At 50.7% G+C, this 22882-nt stretch overlaps 2 protein-coding genes across 5 annotated transcripts in view; one reads left to right on the plus strand and one right to left on the minus strand.

Moving 5' to 3' along the window:
* LOC115842997 (torsin-1A) overlaps positions 1-22882 on the plus strand; it is a 50363-nt gene that overhangs the window by 4483 nt on the left and 22998 nt on the right. Inside the window, exon 5 of one of the 3 annotated variants that reach the window (XM_060300313.2) lies at positions 19528-21193. The exons of 1 other annotated variant lie outside the window; for it this stretch is intronic. In XM_060300313.2, coding sequence (XP_060156296.1) covers positions 19528-19571 — 44 coding nt within the window. In that variant the 3' untranslated portion in view covers positions 19572-21193. Of the gene's footprint in view, positions 1-4071; positions 4668-19527; positions 21194-22882 lie in introns of those variants that run through there. One more of the 3 variants, XM_030838601.3, reaches the window with a different exon arrangement.
* TOR1B (torsin family 1 member B) lies at positions 7432-14092 on the minus strand. 2 transcript variants are annotated; one of them, XM_030838604.2, is made up of 5 exons: positions 13845-14092; positions 12949-13214; positions 11595-11770; positions 9877-10004; positions 7432-9569 (listed from the first exon to the last, which is right to left on the minus strand). In XM_030838604.2, exons 1-5 carry the CDS (start codon positions 14038-14040, stop codon positions 9328-9330), a joined length of 1008 nt encoding a protein of 335 aa, XP_030694464.1. In that variant the 5' UTR covers positions 14041-14092; the 3' UTR covers positions 7432-9327. The 2 variants fall into 2 exon arrangements, 1 of the variants encoding a protein (XP_030694464.1); XR_009564235.1 differs by lacking the exons at positions 7432-9569; positions 9877-10004 and having other exon boundaries at positions 11669-11770; positions 12614-13214.

Here is a 22882-nt window from a genome sequence, read left to right on the forward strand (position 1 = left end):
TTTAGTCTCCATAATATCCTCCTGGGGTAGAAACTATTATTGTCCTCATTTTATAGATGAGGAAACTGAGGCTCAGAGAGAGAGAGCCCCTTGCCCAAGGACACACAGCCTATTAGGTGTCTCTATTCCAAGCTCATTGCTTTGCCAGTGACCTGACACATTCACTTTTGGCCTTGAACCCTTGGATGTGGAAAGACAGCATGTTGGAGACTCACTCACTGGGTCAGATCCGTGAGCCCTGTGGGTTGATTGCTACCATTTGCTCAGGTTCGTTCCTGAAACTGTAAATCAGAAGGTCTCCTCTGAAACAGACTCGCCGAGAAATTCATAGCACTTCCGAGTTACGTGAACAGTAATGGGGTATTTTATGTTAATTCACGCAAGTGGAATGTTAACGGTGAAAGACAAAATATTTTGTAGTATGTTGAGTAGATTCTTGGCATGCCAGAAGTATGAACACATGCAGTAGAAGTCCCAGCCCCGGAACACCACAGCAAGTGGTTCTGGCCTAGAACCCACGCTGCAGGTTCCAGAGGGTTCCAGAGGATGAGCTTCGGATCTGGGCAGGCCTGGCTCAGCCACGTCCTGACTCCAGCCTTAGGCAGATGGCTGAACTCTTTCATTCGTTCACTCAACGTATTTGTTGAGCACCTACTAGATGTCAGGCACTGGTCCAAGAACTGGGGACACAGCAGTGAGCCAAAACAGAAATCCTTACTCTCTATCCTAATGATGACAAGTAAGGAAACGTGTCAGATGCTGGGACCCATGTCTACGTAGAGGTAGAGATTTATCTTCCCCTTTTCCCGCAATAGGGAAAAAGTAAACCAATAAATAGGGGTTGGGGGGTGTGAGACGGGGGTGAGCTGCAGTTTTATTTATTTTTAAATTTTTTAAATTAATTAATTAATTAATCTTTGGCTGTGTTGGGTCTTCGTTGCTATGCACAGGCTTTCTCTAGTTGCGGTGAGCGGGGGCTACTCTTCGTTGCGGTGCGAGGGCTTCTCACTGCGGTGGCTTCTCTTGTTGCAGAGCATGGGCTCTAGGCGCATGGGCTTCAGTAAGTTGTGGCGCGTGGGCTTCAGTAGTTGTGGCACGTGGGCTTCAGTAGTTGTGGCTCGCGGGCTCTAGAGCACAGGCTCAGTAGTTGTAGTGCATGGGCTTAGTGGCTCCGTGGCATGTGGGATCTTCCCAGACCAGGGGTCGAACCTATGTCCCCTGCACTGACAGGCAGATTCTTAACCACTGCGCCACCACGGAAGTCCCTGCAGTTTTAAATACAGTGGTCAGGGAAGGCTTACTGTGAGGGTGACATCTGGGCTGACCTGAGGAGTGAGGGAGCCATGTGGACACGGGAGGGAAAAGCATTCCATGGGAGGGAACAGCACACGCGAGAGCCCTGAGGCAGGAGTGTGCCTGGGCCAGGATGAACGCAGGGGACAGGAGGTCAGATGAGAGGTGGAGCTTGGGGTGGGGTGCAGATTGTGGAAGGCTTGGGGAACCACAGGAGGGCCTTGGGCTTGGCTCCAACTGGAAGACAGAGCCCCTGGAGGGTTTTGAGCAGACAGTTCCCTGATTGGACCTAGTTTTAACAGTACCACCTGGCTGCCGGGTGGAGAACAGACTGAAGGCAGCAGGGACGGGGAGGCCAGCGAGGAGTGGCTGCAACAACCTGGGGGGAGATGCTGACGGCTCAGCCCAGCGTGGCAGCCGTGGGGGAGGTGGGACAGGGTCTGACTGGGATGTATTTTGAAGGTGGAAACAATAAGATTTCCTAAGGGACTGTGTGTGGGAATGAGGGAGACGAATCGAGAATCTGGCCTGAGCACTTGGCAGGGTGGCACTGCCGTTTAGGGGACGACCTGCAGGAGGAGGAGGTTTGCAGAGAGCGTGGGAGATGAAGAGGGGCGCGTCCGGCAAGGGATGACTCGTCTGAAGGCAGAGATGCAGAGCAGGCGGCTGACGTTCCAGTGCAGTTCCGGGGGGGGGGTCAGGCTGAGGGTGCAGACTGCGGAGTGGTCGGTCGCTGGTCGGTTGGTGGTTTGTAAAGTCACTCAGTCCACCTGAGCACCCTTCGGGGCCTCTGTGTGGCGGGTCCTTGTCGTCCTGACTCCCTGGCCGATTAGCTTTCTGCTCTCCTTGCCTGATGGCCCCAGCTCAGTGCTCACAGGCCCCGGCACTACCCGGTATCGTCTGTTTACTGGGTGGCCAGTCCACGTCTGCCTGGCTCTGCTCCCTCCCCTGCCTCGGGCCTCCGGCGCACCCGGCACAAGGCAGGCCTGCCGGCAACGAGCTGGCCAGGGCTGTCCGGCTCGCCGCTGCTCCGCTGCTGCTTGGCGCTCCGTGTGCGGCTTTCCCACGGCCGCAGACCCCACCGCCTCCAGGCAGTCAGATGTTTATTGAGCACCAGTTGTGTGCAAAGCACCGTTGGGCAAGAAAAGAATAAACCCCAGATGTGATTGATGGTAAGAAAAGTATATTTGGTCTTCATCTGCGTTTTCTGGCACAGAGCTCCTAACACCCTTGGAGTTTCAAAGTGATGAGAGCCATAATGGTGTCTTTGCTATTCCTAACAAACCCCTTTCAACCACATCAGAGTTTGTGTTAATGAGGTGACTTTTGGAAAATACCAGGGTGGGGGGTGGCTTCCAGGGGAACCAGCCCTTGATTGGAGGGTTGGAACTTTCAGTCTCCAGCCCTTTTAGCCCTCCCAGGAGGGAAGAGGGGCTGAAGGTTGAATCAGTCGCCAATGGCCAGTGATTTAATCAACCGTGCCTATGTAAAGAATTTTCCATAAAACCCCTAAAGGACAGGGTTTGGAGAGCTTCCAGGTTGGTGAGCACGTGGAGAACTGGGGCGAGTGATGTGCTCAGAGGTCATGGACGGGTCACGCCCCTTCCCACATACTTTGCCCTGTGCATCTCTTCCAGCTGGCTGTTTCTGAGTTATATCCTTTTATAATCAACCGGTAATCTAGTAAGAAAATGTTTCTCTGAGTTTCTGTGAACTGCTGTAGCAAATTAATTGAACCCAAGGAGGGGGTCATTGGAACCTCAGAAGCACAGGTGACAACCCGAACTTTTGGTTGGTGGCTGAAGGAGGGGACGGTCTTGTGGGGCTGCGTCCTTAACCTGTGGGATCTGACGGAGTCTCCAGGTAGAGAGTGTCAGAATTGAGCTGAAAGCAGGTGGGCTCAGAGAACCACTTGGTGGTGTGGGGGAAAAATACAGGATGGACTTGGTGTCAGAGGCAGACCAGGGTTAAGGCACAGAGGTGAAGCGGCAAGGCGGAAGGGAAACCGTCCTCATGAAGAAATGCTGAGTATGGTCCAATGGGTGCTGCGTCGTCTCGGAAGGGGAAGTGGGAGGGTCAAGAGGCCGGGAATCTCAGAGGACCCGAGACTGGGCAGAGGCAGGCCTCATCCAGGGAAAGTGCGAGCCCTGTGGCCATATCAGAGCGCTGTCTTCACACATTACTGAGGATTCTAGCTTTTGGTCCCGCAAACACTCTGGAGGGTTGGGACATGCCGGCAGCCGCAGTGGGTCTCTACCCTGTTGCTAATCCCAGCTGCCGGCACCCCAGCCAGTCGCAAATTTCCAAGATTCCAGAGTGCTGGTCCTTCCCTGGGGACTCTTCTCACCTTTCACTTTCTGTGAACCTGCTCCCTTTCCTACTCAGCCTGCCTGCTTGCTTGTTCCAGGGTGGGTGGTGAGCCCCTTTCCCACTTCAGATCCTTTTTTTTTTTTCATATCTAAAAATTTTAATAAATGCATAGGAAGGGTACCCGCCTGAGATCTTAGCGGTCACACCTCGAGAGGCCTCCCACTTCCTCCCTCTGCCTCAGTGGGCAGAGGCTGCCCACTGCAGCATCACCCTGCCCTTGGCTCTCACAGGAGCATCACCCCTCGTGGTTGCCCTGGGTGAGCTCACTGGCTAGTCTGCTCGTTAGGCCGTGAGCCCCATGAGAGCAGGTGCGGGGCTCCACCTCATGGCTGACACCCAGCAGATGTGTGTGGACAGGTGGACGGGTGGGTGGACAATGGATGAACAGCACCTTTTTCTTTTCCCCAGGTGGCTTCTGGCACAGCAGCTTAATTGACCGAAATCTCATTGATTATTTTGTTCCCTTCCTCCCCCTGGAATATAAACACCTAAAAATGTGCATCCGGGTCGAAATGCAGACCCGAGGCTACGAAGTTGACGAGGACATTGTAAGCAGAGTGGCTGAGGAGATGACATTTTTCCCCAAAGAGGAGAGAGTTTTCTCTGACAAAGGCTGCAAAACTGTGTTCACCAAGTTAGATTATTACTACGATGACTGACGGCACCAGAGATGTCGCTTCCCGCATCCCCGCTCTGGTCCCGGAAGAGGAGTAAAATGAATTATTCTGGTGTGACAGGACAGGCGTTTTCCTGGGCGTTATTTTCATCGGGCAGGGCCTGCGGGCCGTCGGTGACGCATGACAGGTGGAAACAGCCCCAGAGCCTGCAGAAGCGGGAGCAGCCAGCCCCCAGCCCACCTGTGCCAGGCCTCATGGTTTTGTAAAAATCATGTTTTAATTTCAGGTGTTTCTGTTTCAAGGAAGGATGAATCAGTTTTACTGAAAATGTGATAATTTTATTTAAAATGGTTTTTAACATTATGAAGAAACTTTTCAGACTCTTAAGTTGTTGGCTTTGTGTGTGTTTTTAAGTTCCTGTCATTACAACATACACTGTGATGTCTTTACTTCTAAAAAGCCTGAGTCCTCAGCCTGTCTTCTGTAGGATGGTGTCACTGTACTGGGGACGGAGGCTCTAGCAGCGAGCCGATCTGTCCCAGGATGACCATCGCAAGGGCAGTAAGTGTTTATAGAAGGACAAGTGTGTAAGGGGACACACTCAGGCCCATCACAGACAAGACCTAAATGTCCTCCCCAAGAATTTTCATCACAGTAGCATTGTGAAGTGTGGGAATGATCTTAGTAACGTCGTGAACAATTTGTTAGAAACAGAATTTCCTCGAAAGAAAAGCACGTGCAGCTTGTCACTGGCCGGTCAGTCAGCTTTGCAAAGGCCCTTCCCTGCTTTCCATCCCTAAATGAGCCACACGCTCTGCACCAGGTTTTGCCATATTTTCTTAAAACCTTCCTCCCTGATTACTAATTTTCATTGTTTTATCAGAACTCCCCAAACCTCTAGGAAAGCTCAGCTGCCCCCCAGGATGCTGAGAACAGTGTTTTTATTTCTTAATACAAACAGCTACCATTTTACAATAAAATTGTGTATGATTTGTGAATACATTTTTTTTTAATTTTTAAAATTTTTTTTTTGGCCACATTGGGTCTTCGTTGCTGTGCGCAGGCTTTCTCTAGTTGCAGCGAGCGGGGGCTACTTGTCGTTGCGGTGTGCAGGCTTCTCATTGTGGCTTCTCTTTGTTGTGAAGCACGGGCTCTAGGTATGTGGGCTTCAGTAGTTGTGGCACTCGGGCTCAGAAGTTGTGGCTCGCAGGCTCCAGAGCGCAGGCTCAGTAGTTGTGGCACACGGGCTTAGTTGCTTTGCAACATGTGGGATCTTCCCGGACCAGGGCTCGAGCCTGCGTCCCCTGCGTTGGTAGGCAGATTCTTTTTTTTTTTTTTTAAATAAAATTTATTTATTTATTCATTTATTTATTTTTAAACATTCATGTGACTTGCTTTTGTTTTTAATTAAAATTTTTTTTTTATTTTATACTTTTGGCTGCATTGGGTCTTCATTGCAGTGCGTGGGCTTCTCATTGAAGTGGCTGTTCTTGTTGTGGAACACAGACTCTAGGCGTGTGGGCTTCAGTAGTTGTGGCACGCAGGCTCAGTAGTTGTGGTTCGCAGGCTCTAGAGCACAGGCTTAGTAGCTGTGGCGCATGGGCTTAGTTGCTCCGCAGCATGTGGGATCTTCCCGGACCAGGGCTCAAACCCGTGTCCCCTGCGTTGGCAGGCGGAGTCTTAACCACTGCACCACCAGGGAAGTCCCTAAGCTGTGAATTTAGACCTAACTGTGCAGCCCAGGCTGGAATGGAGGGGAGTGTGACACGGACTCCGAGGACCTTGGCAGCTCCGGCTCCTTGCTCAGCTGCCCATGGGGTCACACTCCATCAAGGAGGGCCCTGGAGCTCCCGACACTCAGCTGTGGAGTTCATTCAAGTCTACAGACATACCTCCCGCTGAGAAGCCGGGCAGGAGTACAGAGCAGTGTCGGAACGTAAACACGCCTTGTTTTGTGCAACACACCTATGTGCCTACGAGGGCTGCTGTGGGATATGAGCGTCTGCACAGTGCTTGCAGGGGCAGTTATTAGCAGGCACAGAAGACGGGTTGGACCCCTCTGCCTCATGGCTACCCACCCGCCCAGGCCCCCTAAGGCAGCACTGAACGTAGGAAGGTGCTTGATGTTGACCTGAAGCTGGCCTGTTGTCACGGCCCTGGATTAGGGCTAACCATTCATCTGAAAATGGCAGCCCCAGCACCTGGGAGTCCCTAAGTAGGGAACACAGGGGTCCCCTGACGCCCCTTGGAAAGTTCAGTGTTTGAGACGAGGCAGCATGGGGTGAAGCAGAAGAGACGTTAGCCTGAGACCCAGACGGAGAAGGGCAGCCTCACGGGATGATCACCTCCAACTGGGAAATTACAGGAGTGGGTGACGTGATGGAGAAGAGGGTCTCAGCTTTCTAGAAAGGGCTCCATCCTCAGTCCTGGGAAGAGTTGGTGTTAACAAATCACTGTCAAAAATAAGAGCCCAGGTTAAGGGATTAAGCTGAAATCTGGTTAACATAACAAGGATTTCATTATTTACTGCTTCAGGGCAGGCAAGACCAGGCAAGTAGGTTTCCTGGTCTGAGCTCGGCCTTGCTCAGGTTCAGAATGGCAGCTGTGAGTCACGTTTGAGTGCCTCAGTTTCCTTCCTATGTTAATTTTAGGAGAATATATTTGTTAGGAAGACGACCAGCTCTTTCTGATGATATTTTCATCCATGAAAATTCGATGGAGTAGAACCCATCATCTAATCCAATTTAACTTTGTATTTGTTTGGGGATAACAGCCTTTAAAGTAAATTTATTTTAAGGTCTAATACTTTTTATTTTATTTTATTTTTTTAATTTATTTTTGGCTGCGTCGGGTCTTTAGTTCCAGCGTGCGGGCTTCTCTCTGATTGTGGCACGTGGGCTTAGTTGTCCTGTGGCATGTGGGACCTTAGTTCCCCAACTAAGGATCAAACCCACGTCCCCTGCACTAGAAGGCAGATTCTCCACCACTGGACCACCAGGGAAGTCCCTAAGGTAAATACTGATTCTTTATGAGGTAAAGAATGCCAACCAGCGTGTCCAGGGTACGGTGAGCCTAAAGACACCTGAGTTATCGAAGAGCCTTTATTCTAAGCTCAGACTTTTCAGAGCTACCAAATAAACCAGGAAAAAAATCTGCAAGTGGCATCTCACGTGATAAAATTTAGGCTTTATTATTTGACATTCAGTAGGTCAATTTAAGTTCATCTACATCTTACGTGGGGTGGGGAGACTGGGCCATGAGCAACTGTGGCCTTTTCAAGTTACAAATCAGTAACAGCAGTCCAAAGGTAACCAACATGTGTTGAGTTTATTGCATCATAACAAAAAATCTTATCTCCTCCTGACCAGACACCCAAAAGGTGACAAAAGAAACATAACTTAGCTCCAACTTGAGAACATGTACTAAAAATTTTAAGCCTCACCTTGGCTTTTTTTTTTTTTTTTTTTGCGGTACGCGGGCCTCTCACCGTTGCGGCCTCTCCCGCTGCGGAGCACAGGCTCCGGACGCGCAGGCTCAGCGGCCATGGCTCACAAGCCCAGCCACTCCGCGGCATGTGGGATCTTCCCGGACCGGGGCACGAACCCGTGTCCCCTGCATCGGCAGGCGGACTCTCAACCACTGCGCCACCAGGGAAGCCCCACCTTGGCATTTTTTAAAGACTAAGTGTGATCCTCTATAAGGCATTGCCATATGGGAGGAACATTCATTCTGCCACGTCTTATATAGAAAAAAGCTGCATGTTCTCATTACATGTCTGCAGTTGCATTGCAACTACAAGATAAAACGGTTCACACTGGCTGGAGTGGAAGTCGTATTTCCCAGTGGCCAGGGCAGCCCAGCCCGACACTGCCATGCAGGGTATCCTTCTCAGATGACACCAGGATGAGGCGCAACCTTACGAGTATCTGATAAAGGAACAGGCAATTACTCCTTCCCATGTTTTAAAATGAGCAATGTCCCATATTTCTATTATCTAAGATTCAGAAGTAAGAACATTATAAAAAATATACATATCCTTGAAAACTCGAGCATTTGTAGTGTCCAATACTTCCACTTTGGCAACGAGAACCTGCAAGCTGACCGCTCAGTCGGCACGTGTCATCCGTGGAGAATGACTCTGTCCTACGGATTTCAAATGGTTCCGTGCAGTCACGTGAGAGACTGACCCACGTGTAAACTGTAACAGACAAACATCTCACCGTGGGAACCAAGGACTCAAAGCCAACAGTCGCGTTCTGATCCGACTCTAGGGATGTTATGGCTGGGGGTACATCTAGCCGAGGCTGAAGTTAAGGAGTAGAGGTGATACAAGGAAGGCTGCGATAAGTCCAAGTGAGAGTTGGGGGAAGGAATTCCATGACCAGGGCTGTCAGCAGCAAAGCCACGGACAGACGGAGAGGTCCTGCCCGTCCCGCCTGGCTGCAGGGCCCTGGCGTGGAGCCCCCATGCCACACACAGGCGGTTCCCCCAGCTGCGTGCTCGGCCTGTGGGCCCAGGTCCTCCCACACGACACTGTGCCTGAAGGTGCCACCGATCTTTACCTGAAAATACTTCAAGTCGGTGAACGCGCTCTGTGAAGAAAAAGAACTAGAGGAGAAGAATGTTTCTGGCAGGTGAAAACCCAGTGCTCCCTGGACTGCAGCAGGGCCCTCGAACTCCTTCAGTTCAGCTTCTGAGGTGTGGGTACCGTTGGGTCAGAAAGAGTCCTTGGTCTCACTCACACAGCTGTTTTCAAGGCACTTCTGTCATTCTGTCAAGGTCAGTTAAGTGGTAGTGGCAGGGGAGGGGAGGGACTTCAAAAGTTCATCTTCAACCACAATGAACAGCTGGGTTGCTGTGCTGTTGCAAAATGACAAGTACCCTTAACAGATGAGTATTTCAAAAATCAACCCTTAGAACCTTCCAGATTCCGCAAGTCCACAGGTGCAAATGTGCAAACCCTGAAGAGGTCTTCAAAGTGCTTGGACAGGCCAGGCCCCGAGTTCCCTGGGCTCCCAGCCGCGTCTCACCCCATCTGGATAAGCGTTCAGTGAAAATCCAGCCGTGACTGCACAGTCTTGCAGCCCTTGTCTGAGTAGATTTTCTCGTCTTTAGGGAAAAACGTCATTTCCTCGGCCACTCTGGTGACGACATCTTCGTCGATGGCAGAGCCGCGGGCCTTCATTTCTGCCCGCACGCACATCTTCACGTGGCTATACTCCAGGGGCAGGAAGGGGATGAAGTAGTCGATGAGGTTTCTGTCTATCAGTCCGCTGTGCCACAGGCCACCTGGGAAACAAGGCACAGCTGGGTCTCTCGCCTGTTACTGTCCCTGTCACCCGGCCAAGCTCGCTGCTCTAACAGGGCCCAGCACATTCTTCACGGCTCTAGCCCCCAAGATGCTCTTTCGGTCAAGCCTCATGTAAGGATCGGTTGGCTACCCCTGCTAACTAGCTTGTAGAATAGAATGCCCTCCGAAAAAGTCCCTACTTCAACCAAGGCACGGAGGCGAGTGGATGCTGTGGTTTCGCGAAAGGCTTAAAGAGACACACGGTGACGGCGGGCAGGGTGAGGGCTCCTCGCCGGGGGCACTCACTGTGTTTGTTATTGAAGACTCCGACAGACAGCGCGGGCTCCAGATCCTTCAGCTGGATGCCTTCCCTCCTTTTCCCTGCCCGCCAAAAGTCAAGGGCCGTCTTAGTTATGAGGTCCCCGCCTGCATTGCTGAGTTTGCCAAAGAAACGAAGATTAAAATCACACGTTAAGACTTCTCTGTCTATGACATATAGACACGACTATACATGAAATAGATAACTAATAAGAACCTACTGTATAGCACAGGAGCTCTACTCAATACTCTGTAATGACCTATATGGGAAAAGAATCTAAAAAAGAGGGGATATATGTATACGTAAAACGGATTCACTTTGCTGTACAGCAGAAACTAACACAACATTGTAAATCAACTATACTCCAATAAAAATTAGCTAAAAAAAGACTTCTCTCTCTAATCAGGAAACGTACCTGCTCTAAGTTTATTCTTTTTTTTTTTCAGTTTCTGTGCAGCTTTTTTTTTTTTTAATGTGGACCATTTTTAAAGTCTTTATTGAATTTGTTACAATACTGCTTCTGTTTTCTTATGTTTTGGTTTTTTGGCCACGAGGCATGTGGGATCTTAGCTCTCCGATCAGGGATCGAACCCGCACCCCGTGCATTGGAAGGTAAAGTCTTAACCACTGGACCGCCAGGGAGGTCCCTATACAGCTTGTTTCAAAGTCAAATATAGGGCTTCCCTGGTGGCGCAGTGGTTAAGTCCGCCTGCCGATGCAGGGGACGCGGGTTCGTGCCCCGGTCCGGGAAGATCCCGCATGCTGCGGAGCGGCTGGGCCCGTGAGCCGCGGCCGCGGAGCCTGCACGTCCGGAGCCTGTGCTCCGCAACGGGAGAGGCCTCAACAGTGAGAGGCCTGCGTACTGCCAAAAAAAAAAAAAAAGTCAACTATATAAGCCAGTCTGTATGTATTAAAGGGTTGTAATGACTTCTTACAAATGTCACATATCAGGAAACACTATGAGTTTTCTAATATGGAATCAGATTGTGATATTTCTCTAAGGTTTATTCTCAACCAAGGAATATTTACTAAGTGCTACTAGACAAAAAAAAACAGCACCTGCCCTCAGGAACTGAAAATCTTTTTCAGAACTCGGTGTGTCATGCTACAACTTTTCTTTTTTTTTTTAATATATATTTATTTTTGGTTGCGTTGGGTCTTCGTTGCTGTGCGTGGGCTTCTCATTGCGGTGGCTTCTCCTGTTGCGGAGCATGGGCTCTAGGCGTGCGGGCTTCAGTAGCTGTGGTTCGAAGGCTCTAGAGCACAGGCTCAGTAGTTGTGGCTTCAGTAGCTGTGGTTCGAAGGCTCTAGGGCACAGGCTCAGTAGTTGTGGCGCACGGGCTCAGTTGCTCCGTGGCATGTGGGATCTTCCCGGACCAGGGCTCGAACCCGTGTCTCCTGCATCGGCAGGCGGATTCTCAACCACTGCGCCACCAGGGAAGCCCACTACCACTTGTTATAACCCTCAGAGGCAACATGTGCAAGTAATGAAATTACCTGTTATCTACTATTTCCTTCATTCGTTTCCCCCTTCCCCTGCCCTGTGCCGTGCTGACACTAGCAACCCCAAAGTAAAAGAAGTCCGTAAGTCACTTTTGCCAGGCTGGCACTTTTGTCCCTGGGACCTGCTGAGGTTGCCGGGACCTCCTTCTAGCCCTGGCAGAATGAAGGGCTGTGTGCCCTCGGAGAAACACCTCCCACTGACCTGAGGAAGATGAAGATGGCCTTCCGGTAAGACACACCGTTAATCTGCTCGTAGTAATCTAGGAACGGCTTGATTGCGTCAATGACCCCCGGGTGCAACTTATCCATCTCGTCAAATATGAACATGGAGCTCGCACATGCACTCACGTTACCCCGAATCCACCTCTGTAACTGGTCCTAGACCAACCATAAGAGAAGAAATAGGATGCAGGGACTCAGAAGATATGTCCAGGGGAGCAGAAGCGCTCCACTGTGCCTCATACTCAGGAAGGTGAAAAATCAGAGCTCTCTGGGGTTTAACAAAGAAAAATCGCACCCTAACCTCCACTCACTGTCTGAGAGCTTTTCCAAAACTTCATCTATAAGAAGTGGAAACCGGCAGAGAGATAGGTGCTAAAATGCAAGTAAGTGTTTTCCTAACTCAAATGACGTGCCAAATGTGACTTCTTAAAGGTATCGGGGTCTAAGATACATGAATATTGATCATTTCACTGTTAACCAACCCGTAATTTTCATCTCCCTGTGGCTGGGAATCTCACGTTAATTTTACCAGACATACTGAGGCATAAGAAACTAGGCTAAGACCGGCACAGCATCCCGAGACCAGTGCCTTTTACTGGTGCAGTGAACAAAGGTGCTGACCTAGATGACATTTCACGAAAAGCGTTTGTTCCTGTATTTCTAGGGATTTATGACAGAATTTGGTAAATAAGAAAATCATTCTCTCTTTTCGGTAGTCTTCCCTGTCTTACAGTTTATGGGGCAAATATCCACTTTCACTTCCTCTTTCAGTTTCTATTCCTCATTTCAGTCCTCACCTAACAGTAGGAATGCGAACTTTCACAAGGACGTCCATTTAAATGAGAGCCCTACTGGACGACTTAACATAGCAACGCCCAGAATGTGGGCCAAGCTGACGCTGCATCACAGAAGCAGCCTTAAATGAAGTCATGTCCAAGCGAATCGTGTGACCTGCTCCACTTAACCAAGGGCTGTGATGGGGATACTGAACATACTCACTGCGCAACACAGCTACCCTGCGGACTGGGAGTCAGGAGATTTGGGTCCCAGTTTCTGATTTGCACGAAAATTCTAAGGAGCGAGTCGCCTTGCTGCTCTTGCCTCCATCTTTTAATGGAAATAACATCACCTACCCAGCTGTATTATTTTGGAATCAGCGAGAAAAAAAAGTTGCAGGAGAGTTCTGCAAATGGCAAAGGGTTGCCAGGGTGGGGGAAGTGTGCAGGGGCCTGGGGCTACCGGAGTGCAAAGGAAAGAAGCAGAGGCCGGAGTCAGGGAGCAGGTCGCCCGGATGGGTGCGAGAGGCCAGGGGATGGGATAACAGAATTCCTTGCCTGGTACAGTTTTATGTGCTGCTCGTGAGGGAAGTGCAGGGTCGACACAAACAGGTGGACAAAGTTACTCTTGAGACCTTTTGGGTGAAGATTTTCAGCCACAATTTGGCTGACAAAATTCTTGCCTGTGCCGGCCCAGCCGTGTAAGGAAAGAGTCAGTGGTTTCTTGGGATTTTTGTTGTTCTTGAAGCCAGTCAGCGCCTTGAGAATCACCTCTGTGGCCAGATGCTGCCCGAAGAGCTTCTCCTCCAAATTCAGCTTGAGGGCTGCAGGAGCCAGCCCGGGAACAAGAGAGAAAAATACACATTAAACGTGCACCAGGAAAGCAGCGCTCTCCCCAGCTGGCCAAAGTGAGAGGCACAGGTTAGCAAGCGGTCCAGCAGGGTCTCTGCCAAACCCCAGGGTTAGCGCTGAGGCAGAACCACACGGGCTGCAGTCACACGACGCCACTTCCAAGGAAATGGACTAGAAAAGGAAACTAAATGTGTTCGTTCATCCAAGGACTGGCCCTCTCTTCACTCAGCTGCTTGCTATTTCCCCAGCCACCCCTTCCGGCTTGTAAGAAAACCGAGGGCCAAATGTGGGCTTTCTGGGCAGACGCTGCACATCTGAAAACTACTTAACAGGGGTGACATGGCGCCGAAGGGCTGCTGCTTTCAGTTTCTTCTTACTGTCATCGCAAGGAATCCAAGCTTTTAGAAAGGAACTTGGGCAGAGCCCCACGATCCGGAGAATCTGTCTCCGAAGACACGGCTTCCGAGGCTGCAGTCCGGGCCGAGACCCCACCCCTCCTCCTTCCCACCCCACCTCAGGGTAAGCGTGGGGTGCCGGGCGCTGACGCCCGCGCGGGGCTGACCCCGCGCCCCTCGAGCCCCTCCGGGGCAGACCCGCCATACCCGACGCGTTGAGCGGCTGCTCTCGGCAGCACTCGGCGAAGCGGCAGTACAGGTCCCTGTACGACAGGTAGCCGGTGAGGGCCGACGCGGCCCCGACGGCGATGCCCAAGCTGATAGGCTCGAACGCCGCCGCCACGTGGGCCGCCAGCAGCAGCCGCAGCGCCGCGGCGACCCAGAACAGCCCAGCCGGATGCATCGCCCAGCTCGCGGCCAGCCACAGACGCTGCTAGGGCCGCTCGGGCGGCCGAGCTTGGGGACGGACTTCCGATCCGTGCGTCACCTCCGCCCGCAGCCCCCCACCCCGCACCGTGGGAAGGCCTTGTTGGTGAGGGGCGTGGCTCTGCGCCACCATCTTTGTGAGAGCCACGGAAAGGGGCGGCTACCTTTTACGGTTTCTTTTTCTTAAGAGCTTCTCAGATCCTTCACACTTTGCTTTGTCATCCCTCCCTTCACTTCCCCTGGAGCTATCGGGAGCGTTTCTCAAGTCTCCCCACCCTGCGTGCCTTCCTGAAACAGTTGCAGGGTGCCCTGGGCGCCTGGCCCCAGGCTGAACACTGGGGCTACACCGAGGCAGACGTGCCCTGGTGTGCACATCAAACCCAGAAGCGCATTCTTTCACTGAGCATGCTACAAGGCAGGCCCCTTGCTGGATGCTGGGAGACAGCAGGGAAGGAGACGGGGTTGCCCGCCCCCGCCTCGAGCTTCTAGGCTCTGGGGGAGGCAGTCAGTGGGCAAGGGCCAATAGTGAGCGGTCAGAGAAGCACCGAGGCCATGGAGCAGGGAACGCTCTCAGCCTGAACGGAGAATTCAAGGAGTTAGACAAGCAAAAATTGATTAGTAGGATGTTCTATGCAGAGAACAGAATATGCAGGATGTGCAGTTTGGGGAACTGAAAGTATTTCACATGGTGGAGGCTGGTGAGAATGAGGATGGAGAGCTAGGCAGAGACTGGAAGGGGAAGGCCTCTGTCTGGGGGGCAATAGGGAGCCACAGAAGGTTTCACACAGGGAATGACATGGTCAGATCAAAGATCACGATGGCTGCTGGGTTTGTCCAGGTAACGCTGGCCCAGGCTTTGCCAAAGTTGGTTGAGTTCACTCATCAGCCCGTGTATCCACAAATATTTAACAAACACTGGCTGTGTCAGATCCAGTGCCGCGTGCTGGGGATAAAGCAGGGCACAGGGGAATTCCCTGGCGGTCCAGGGTTAGGGCTCCTCGCTTGCCCTGCCGGAGCACGGGTTCCGTCCCTGGTCAGGGAACTAAGATCCTGCATGCCACAGCACAGCCAAAAACATTTTTTTAAATAAATAAATAAAGCAGGGCATAGGACAGGCACAGTCTCTGCCCTCACAGAGCTGTCCGTCTAGTGAGGGAGGCAAATGGGCAAACGGACAGTTTATGACCAGCACGGTCAGTGCTGTGATGTGGGATGCACAGAGGAGGCACCTCACCCAACGGGCGGGTCGGGGAAGGCTCTCCTCCTCCACGTCTCAGTTTTGACCTGAAGAATGGGTAAAAATTACCCAAGGGGATTGGGGCAAGTGAGGAGGGGAGAGGTGAAGGCGGTCTGCATGAACGCTCCAGGCAGGGGGTAGTACGCACCTGGGAGCCCCAGGTGCTCAGGCAGCTGGATTGTGAAAACAGGAGAGACTGGAATGGCAGCCAGGGGCCGAATCATCAAGGCCTTTTGCGCCATGCTTTACCCTGGGGCCAGAAGGCCCCAGGGGGGCTTTGGGCAGTGATTGTTCAGACCACTCTGGCCCTGTATTGGGGTTGGAGAGGCCAACACTGTGGCAGGGAGACTGGGTCCAAGGCTGGGCAGTATTCCAGGAGAGAAGACAGTGGCCTGAACTGAAGCAGGGGCAGCAGGAGGGAGGAAAAGGAATCTGAGAATGGGGGGGGGCGTGGATGTGCCACTGTGGCTGGGGAGGCGAGGGGCCCGACGGGGAAGGAACAGGAGGAGGGCGGGCGTGGGGGGTGGTGAGGACTCTGATGAGCTTCCATTGTTCAGTGCCAACCTTCTCATTTCTTGCAGGACATTGTATTTTGTGTTACCTTTTTTTTTTTTTTTTTTTTTTTTGCGGTACGTGGGCCTCTCACTGTTGTGGCCTCTCCCGCTGCGGAGCACAGGCTCCGGACGCGCAGGCTCAGTGACCATGGCTCACGGGCCCAGCCGCTCCGCGGCATGTGGGATCTTCCCGGACCAGGGCACGAAGCCGTGTCCCCTGCATTGGCAGGCGGACTCTCAACCACTGCGCTGCCAGGGAAGCCCTGTGTTATCTTTAGAGTCATAAATACCAGCTACTGAGCTTTTGTAATTCCAGATCCAATGCCATCGATTCCTTCCAGCACCATGTACAATCCTTAAAGACACAGACGTTTCCTTTCAAGCACTAGTGGTCTAAACAGTCTCTCCTGGTACTTCCCTGGCGGTCCAGTGGTTAAAGACTTTGCCTTCCAATGCAGGGAGTGCGGGTTCGATCCCTGGTCGGGGAGCTAAGATCCCACATGCCTCGCGGCCAAAAAACCGAAACACAAAACAGAAGCAATATGGTAACAAATTCATTAAAGACTTTAAAAATGGTCCATATCAACAAAGTCTTAAAAAAAATAAACAGTCTCTCCTGACTTGTGAGCCTCACACAATTTGCTGAGAGAATCAAAAGCGGTGACAGTCACAGTAAGAGATCTTCCTGACCTCTTATTGTCTGCAGCGGTAAGGGCTCTATATGCGTCAGCCAATTGGTATGCCCAACTTCAATAGGAAGAGACTGTTGTGATCCTCACTTTACAGATAGGGAAACTGAGACCCAGAGAAGTGAGGTCACATGTCCAGAACTACTCCACTAGGAACAGAAGGAATGAACCAGTTTCTGTAACTTTGATGGTCTCAACCTCCTGCTCTCCTCACACCCGCCCCAGCCCGTGTTGCAAATCCCCTGGAGGCCACAGAGGTGCTCCTCCATCCCTCACAGCTGCACCCCGGGGACGCGCTGGACTTGACCAACTGCATGCCCGAGGCGGCCTCTGTCCCAGAGCCAGCAGGAAACCCGATTAGGTTCAACAGATAACGAGGGCCTGGCAGCCAGGCCACCTGCTCACACCAGCCCTGGTGGAGAAAGCTTGTCAGGCGTCCCTGGAGAGGTGCTTTGAGCCCCAACTTTCTGGAGGTAGGGTGGCAGCCCTTGTGGTGGGCCTTACCCTGTCTTAAGCTGGCCACCTTCACCCTGGGGTATGTGAGGAGGTAGATGAAGGCTTCCCAAGGACACGTGGGATAGATCACTGTAAGGGTGCCAATCCCAGAAACTCGGCCTCTTTCTTTTCTTCCTTCCTTTCTTTCTTTCTTTCTTTCTTTTTCTTTCTTTCTTTCTTTCTTTCTTTCTTTCTTTCTTCCTTTCTTTCCTTACTTTCCTTTCTTTCCTTTCTTCTTTCTTTCTACCTTCCTTCCTTTCTTCCTTCCTTTCTTTCTTTCTTTCTTTTCTTCTTTCTTCCTTCCTTCCTTCCTTTCTTTCTTCCTTCCTTTCTTTCTTTCTTTCTTTTTAAAGTATTGTTGACTTACAAGGTTTTGTTAGTTTCAGGTGTACAGCAAAGTGATTCCGTTTTTCAGACTTTTTTCCTTATAGGTTATTACCAGATATTGAATATGGTTCCCTGTGCTGTACAGTGGAAACGTAGCCTCTTTCCTCTTTCCTCCCTGAGCAAGACCCCAGTGGCCCAGCTTCCTGCAGGTTCCTTTCTCACCTCCCATGTCTTACCTCTGGCCCCCTGGAAAGAAGAAAAATCACTCAGTAATTTTCCCCGGTGGATACACAAAGTAAATGGAAAAAGAAAAGAGAGAGAACCCCATCCATCTCATTAATAGATAGATTTTCCATAAAATCTTAATTCTTGGTTTAATAATTTTTTGTGAAAAAAAATTGTAACCCATTTATGTTGGTTTGATTGACCGTGTACTAATACACAGCAATCCAAAAGAAATATATATATATATATTTTTTTTTTTTTTATTTTTATGGTACGCGGGCCTCTCACCGCTGCAGCGTCTCCCGCCGCAGAGCACAGGCTCCGGACTCGCAGGCCCAGCGGCTATGGCTCACGGGCTCAGCTGCTCCGCGGCATGTGGGATCCTCCCAGACCGGGGCACGAACCCGTGTTCCCTGCATCGGCAGGCGGACTCTCAACCACTGTGCCACCAGGGAAGCCCCAAGAGAAATATTTTAACACTTAGAGCTTTGTGGTCACCAGAAAAAACTTTTATATGAAGTTTTAATTTGCAGTATATACATACCTTTGTTGCAGAGAAATAAGGTAGAATGATTGATAAACGACTTTTAGGCAGAAAGTACACTTCATTAGGGTGACCTCTGATGGGGGAAGTGTGAGTTGAAGTACCGAAAACTGATTGTAAACCTCTGACTTGTTCATGCATTTTATAATGGGTGATGGCAGGTAAGCCTGCTATGGCGTTCAGATTCCATTGAGCAGACCTAGAAGAACAGAGTAACAGTGTTACCCTAAAATGTCCATGCTTACAATAGACAGGAAATTGCATCTTTTGCAACCACTTAAACTTATAATAAGAAGTTTCTATGTTAATATATGTTCATCTAAAAACGTGCCAAGGGATGTGTGAGCAAAAATTTAAAAAAAAAGTGTGAGCCCCCTTACCCCAAAGCAGAGCCTGCCCAGTAAGCATTTATTCTTCAGCCTTCGTGTCCACACTCTGAATTTACTGTAAGGAGTTGACGCCTCCCTTCTGGATTCTCAGCTGCCGGGGAAGGCCTCGTGTATTGACCTGGAGCTCAGTCCCCTGGCTAGATGGCCTCCTACCTCTCCAGTGTTAGCCTCTTCGGTTGCCATGTCTTCCCTGTCACGCCCTCTGCAATGCTGATCGACCCCAAGCCTCCGTTCTAGACCCCCTCGCTCTCTGTCCTCTCTCCCTGAGTGAGAGGGCCCTGGATGACTTTCTCTGGCCCCGGATGACTTTCTCTGGCCCCAGATGACTTTCTCTCTCCAGCCCCTGCATCTGGCTCCACATTGGACACCTCCACTTGGCTGTTGACCAGACGTCTCAGCACCTACACGGTCAAAGCCTAAGTCTGGACTGTTTTCTCCAAATGTGTTCCTCCCCCATGGTCCCTTATCTCAGGAAGAGGAACCATCCTCCACCAGCTGCTTGTCCTGTATTCCTTTTTCCCTCAGCCTCCATGTCTGACCCATCAACAGGCTGCCGGCCCCATCTCCAAAACACACTCAAGTACTCTTCAGCTGTCTTCCTCTCCTTGGCCACGCCCTAATCCAAGCCACCATCACCTATCACATGGGTGACCACAGCAGCCCCCAGGGAGTCCTCTGCATCCACCCTGGTCCTCCCTGATCCGTTCTCCCCACAACAGAGACAGGTGGTCTTTTCACAGCAGGCTGAATCGTGTTGGTCTTGCTTTGAACCTGTCAATGGCTCCTAAAGCCCTTAGGAAAAAATCTGCCGTTTTCACTCTGACCTCAAAGCCCTATGTACTGTGCTCCTACCTTCCTCTTGGACCTTTTCCCATCCTATTCTGCCTCGACTCCTTTTTTTTTTAATTGAAGTATAGTTGATTTACAATGTTGCATTAGTTTTTAGGTGTACAGCAAAGTGATTCAGATACACATATAATTTTTCATATTCTTTTCCATTATAGGTTATTACAAGATACTGAATACGGTTCCCTGTGCTATACAGTAGGTCCTCGTTGTTTATTTTATATATAGTAGTGTGTATATGTTAATCCCAAACTCCTAACATTCCCCTCCCTCCCCCTTCTTTCCCCTTTGGTAACCATAAGTTTGTTTTCTATGTCTGTGAATCTATTTCTGTTTTGTAAATAAGTTCATTTTGTAACGTTTTTTTTAGGTTCCACACATATGTGATATCATTTGGCATTTGTCTTTCTCTGTTTGACTTACTTCACTTAGTATGATCATCTCTAGGTCCAACCACGTTGCTGCAAATGGCATTATTCCATTCTTTTTTATGGCTGAGTAGTATTCCATTGTGTGTGTGTGTGTGTATACCACATCTTCTTTATCCATTCTTCTGTCAATGAGCATTTAGATCGCTTCCATCTCTGCCTGAACTCTTGCTAAGAATGGTCAGACCTCAGCTTGAAGCCCACCCAACCTATCGAAAGTAGCCCTTCTTCCTCCCACCCGGTCACCTACTCTGTTGTCACCCTGTTTGTTTCCCTGTCTATTGTCCATCTCTTCTGCCGGCCTGAGAGCTTCAGGAGGACCGGGGCCTTGTCTACTGTGTTCAGTATCTCTAATTCCTAGAACTGTGCCACATACACCGCAGGCACTCCATAAATATGCATTTAATGTTCAAGTGTAGAACATTCTCAGGAGGGTGGGCTTTGATCTGGGGGCCAGCGATGCTGCTATGGACTGTATGTTCTCACAGAAAGGCCTGGGAATCTCTGAGGCAAGATGTTGACGTTTGCAACTGCTTTCGACTTGCCAGTTTTGTCAGGACTCAGCCCTATCCTGGTGCTGGTGGTGGAAGGGGTCTTGGCCTCAGCTTCTCAGGGTCCTGGAGCTCTTCCCCTCGGTGGGCGTGGTCCCGAGGGGAGTCGGGTGACACTTGCTCCTCTGTTTTGTCACTGCGGGCTCTGGGGCTCCCCTCTCCTGGAAGATGGAGATCGGGGAAGGAGGTGCCTCCTGCAGCGTCCTTCATGTGGGTTCAGTAATCAAGTCCTGAGCTTCTGCGGCCTGTCTCCCCCTCTCTGTTACCAACTGTTTTGGTAACAGTTGAGGTAACAGTTTTGGTAACAGATGAGGTTCTTTGCTTCCAAACAATAGACTGACACTGACTGGCTTGGGCTTCTTAGAAGAACCCAGGGTGGCCCGTGGAAATGTAAAAAACGCTGAGTGACCCCGACTTGGGAGAGAGGATCCCAGAGGTGGGGTGTGGAGGCCTCGGTGGCAGAAGCTCTGGGGCCCTGTTGCTCCGGCACTGCCCTCAGAGAGAGAAGCTGATGGGCCCAACCTGGGTCTGGTATCTTGACCTTGTATCAACCAGCCATGGGCAAGGGTGTTGTGCCTGGGTAACCCCCCCCAGTTTGCGCTGTTGTACATACTCAAATGACATTTTGTTTCCTTGAAAATGTGACTGTTTCCTGATTTGTCATTTGGTCACTTATCTTAAAGTTGGCCACTGGAATTTATGGAGGGTGGGAAGATGACCACAAGAGTAGAGGTCCTCAAAACCACTCACAAAGAGCTCTCTGGACAACCCAAACATATCTGAGCCCCAGGAATGGATATAAATGGGCCCCCGCAAGTGCCCCCAACTACATAATGATCCTGACATTGCATTGTGCCCCATTTCCCCTCTTTTTTTTTTTTTTTTTTTTTTTTTGCGGTATGCGGGCCTCTCACTGTTGCGGCCTCTCCCGCTGCGGAGAACAGGCTCCAGACGCGCAGGCTCAGCGGCCATGGCTCACGGGCCCAACCGCTCCGCAGCATGTGGGATCCTCCCGGACCAGGGCACGAACCCGTGTCCCCCGCATCGGCAGGCAGACTCTCAACCACTGCGCCACCAGGGAAGCCCTCCCCTCTTTTAAGAAAGTTTTAAAGAGTGTAAAACAACTTATCTATTTCCAGTATCAGTGAGTATCTTAAGATAAAAACTAGTTCATTTAGCATATCTTAAGAGAAATTGCCTTTGAATGGGAAATTCCAGTACTCTGAGACCTGCAAGACGTACCTAGAAAATTTGCTGCTGTGGAAAATGAAGAAATCGGATTGGGAGGCGGGTGGTGGAGAGCCTGTGTTTTATCTTGTTTATTAATTGCTGTAATACTGTCCTTGCGGCAGCTGAGGGAGTTTCGTATTTTCTTTAGGCAACGTTAGGAGCTGAAGCTGTCTTTGGACAAGTTTGATGCTACGTGAATTCTGCTGATTTGGCTACTGGGTGACCACTCCATTAGTACTATTAACTCCATTCATATTAATTTTTGTTATAAATCTTACAAAAGGGAGTGCTTCTGGGTATTTATATCCACATTTTGTTTTCAAAAATTGTCCAAAGCCCGGGCTTCCCTGGTGGCGCAGTGGTTGGGAGTCCGCCTGCCGATGCAGGGGACACGGGTTCGTGCCCCGGTCCGGGAAGATCCCACATGGCGCGGAGCGGCTGGGCCCGTGAGCCATGGCCGCTGAGCCTGCGCGTCCGGAGCCTGTGCTCCGCAACGGGAGAGGCCCCAACAGTGAGAGGCCCGCGTACCGCAAAAAAAAAAAAAAAAAAAAAAAATTGTCCAAAGCCCATGGTAGCTGCCGTCTTGCACCACTGTCTCTGGGAGGCTGGTCACCTCACCTCCCACCCATCCTCTTGTCCCTACATTATCCCCTTCCCCTTTACTCTTTCTATCATTTCTCTCTTGGAACATCACCTACAGTGTTTAAATTGTTAATTAAAAACATTCAAAACCACCAACTTGACTCCTTAAGGCCGTCATAACTTGAAAGACCAACCAGGAAGGTCTTGGAAGGGAGCTGCAGATAGGGCTCTGCCCTTTGGTGCGAGGTGGGCAGAGATTTTCAGGACCAGAGACAGCACCCCCTGGTCCACACCTGTTTCCAGGGAAGTTTCGGAGTTGACTGGAACTAGAGGTGTGACCACGCTGATAGAATGGGAAACTGCTCAAGGCTGGAGAGACCTACTCGCACCGAGCGAAGCACTAGAGGGTACTGGTGAGCTGCTGGTCTGAGGACCCAGAGACATGGGTTCATATCCTGCTCTCACTACCTCTGTGACCTCCAGAAAAAAATGACAACAGAAGTTCAAACCCCTAGATTATATAAAAAACCAACTGTCGGACTTCCCTGGTGGCACAGTGGTTAAGAATCCGCCTGCCAATGCAGGGGACAGGGGTTTAGTCCCTGGTCTGGGAAGATCCCACATGCCGTGAAGCAACTAAGCCCATGCACCACAACTACTGAGCCCACGTGCTGCAACTACTGAAGCCCGTGCGCCTAGAGCCTGTGCTCCGCAACAAGAGA

Source organism: Globicephala melas, chromosome 6 (assembly GCF_963455315.2).
Source record: "Globicephala melas chromosome 6, mGloMel1.2, whole genome shotgun sequence".
Lineage (NCBI taxonomy): Eukaryota > Metazoa > Chordata > Mammalia > Artiodactyla > Delphinidae > Globicephala > Globicephala melas.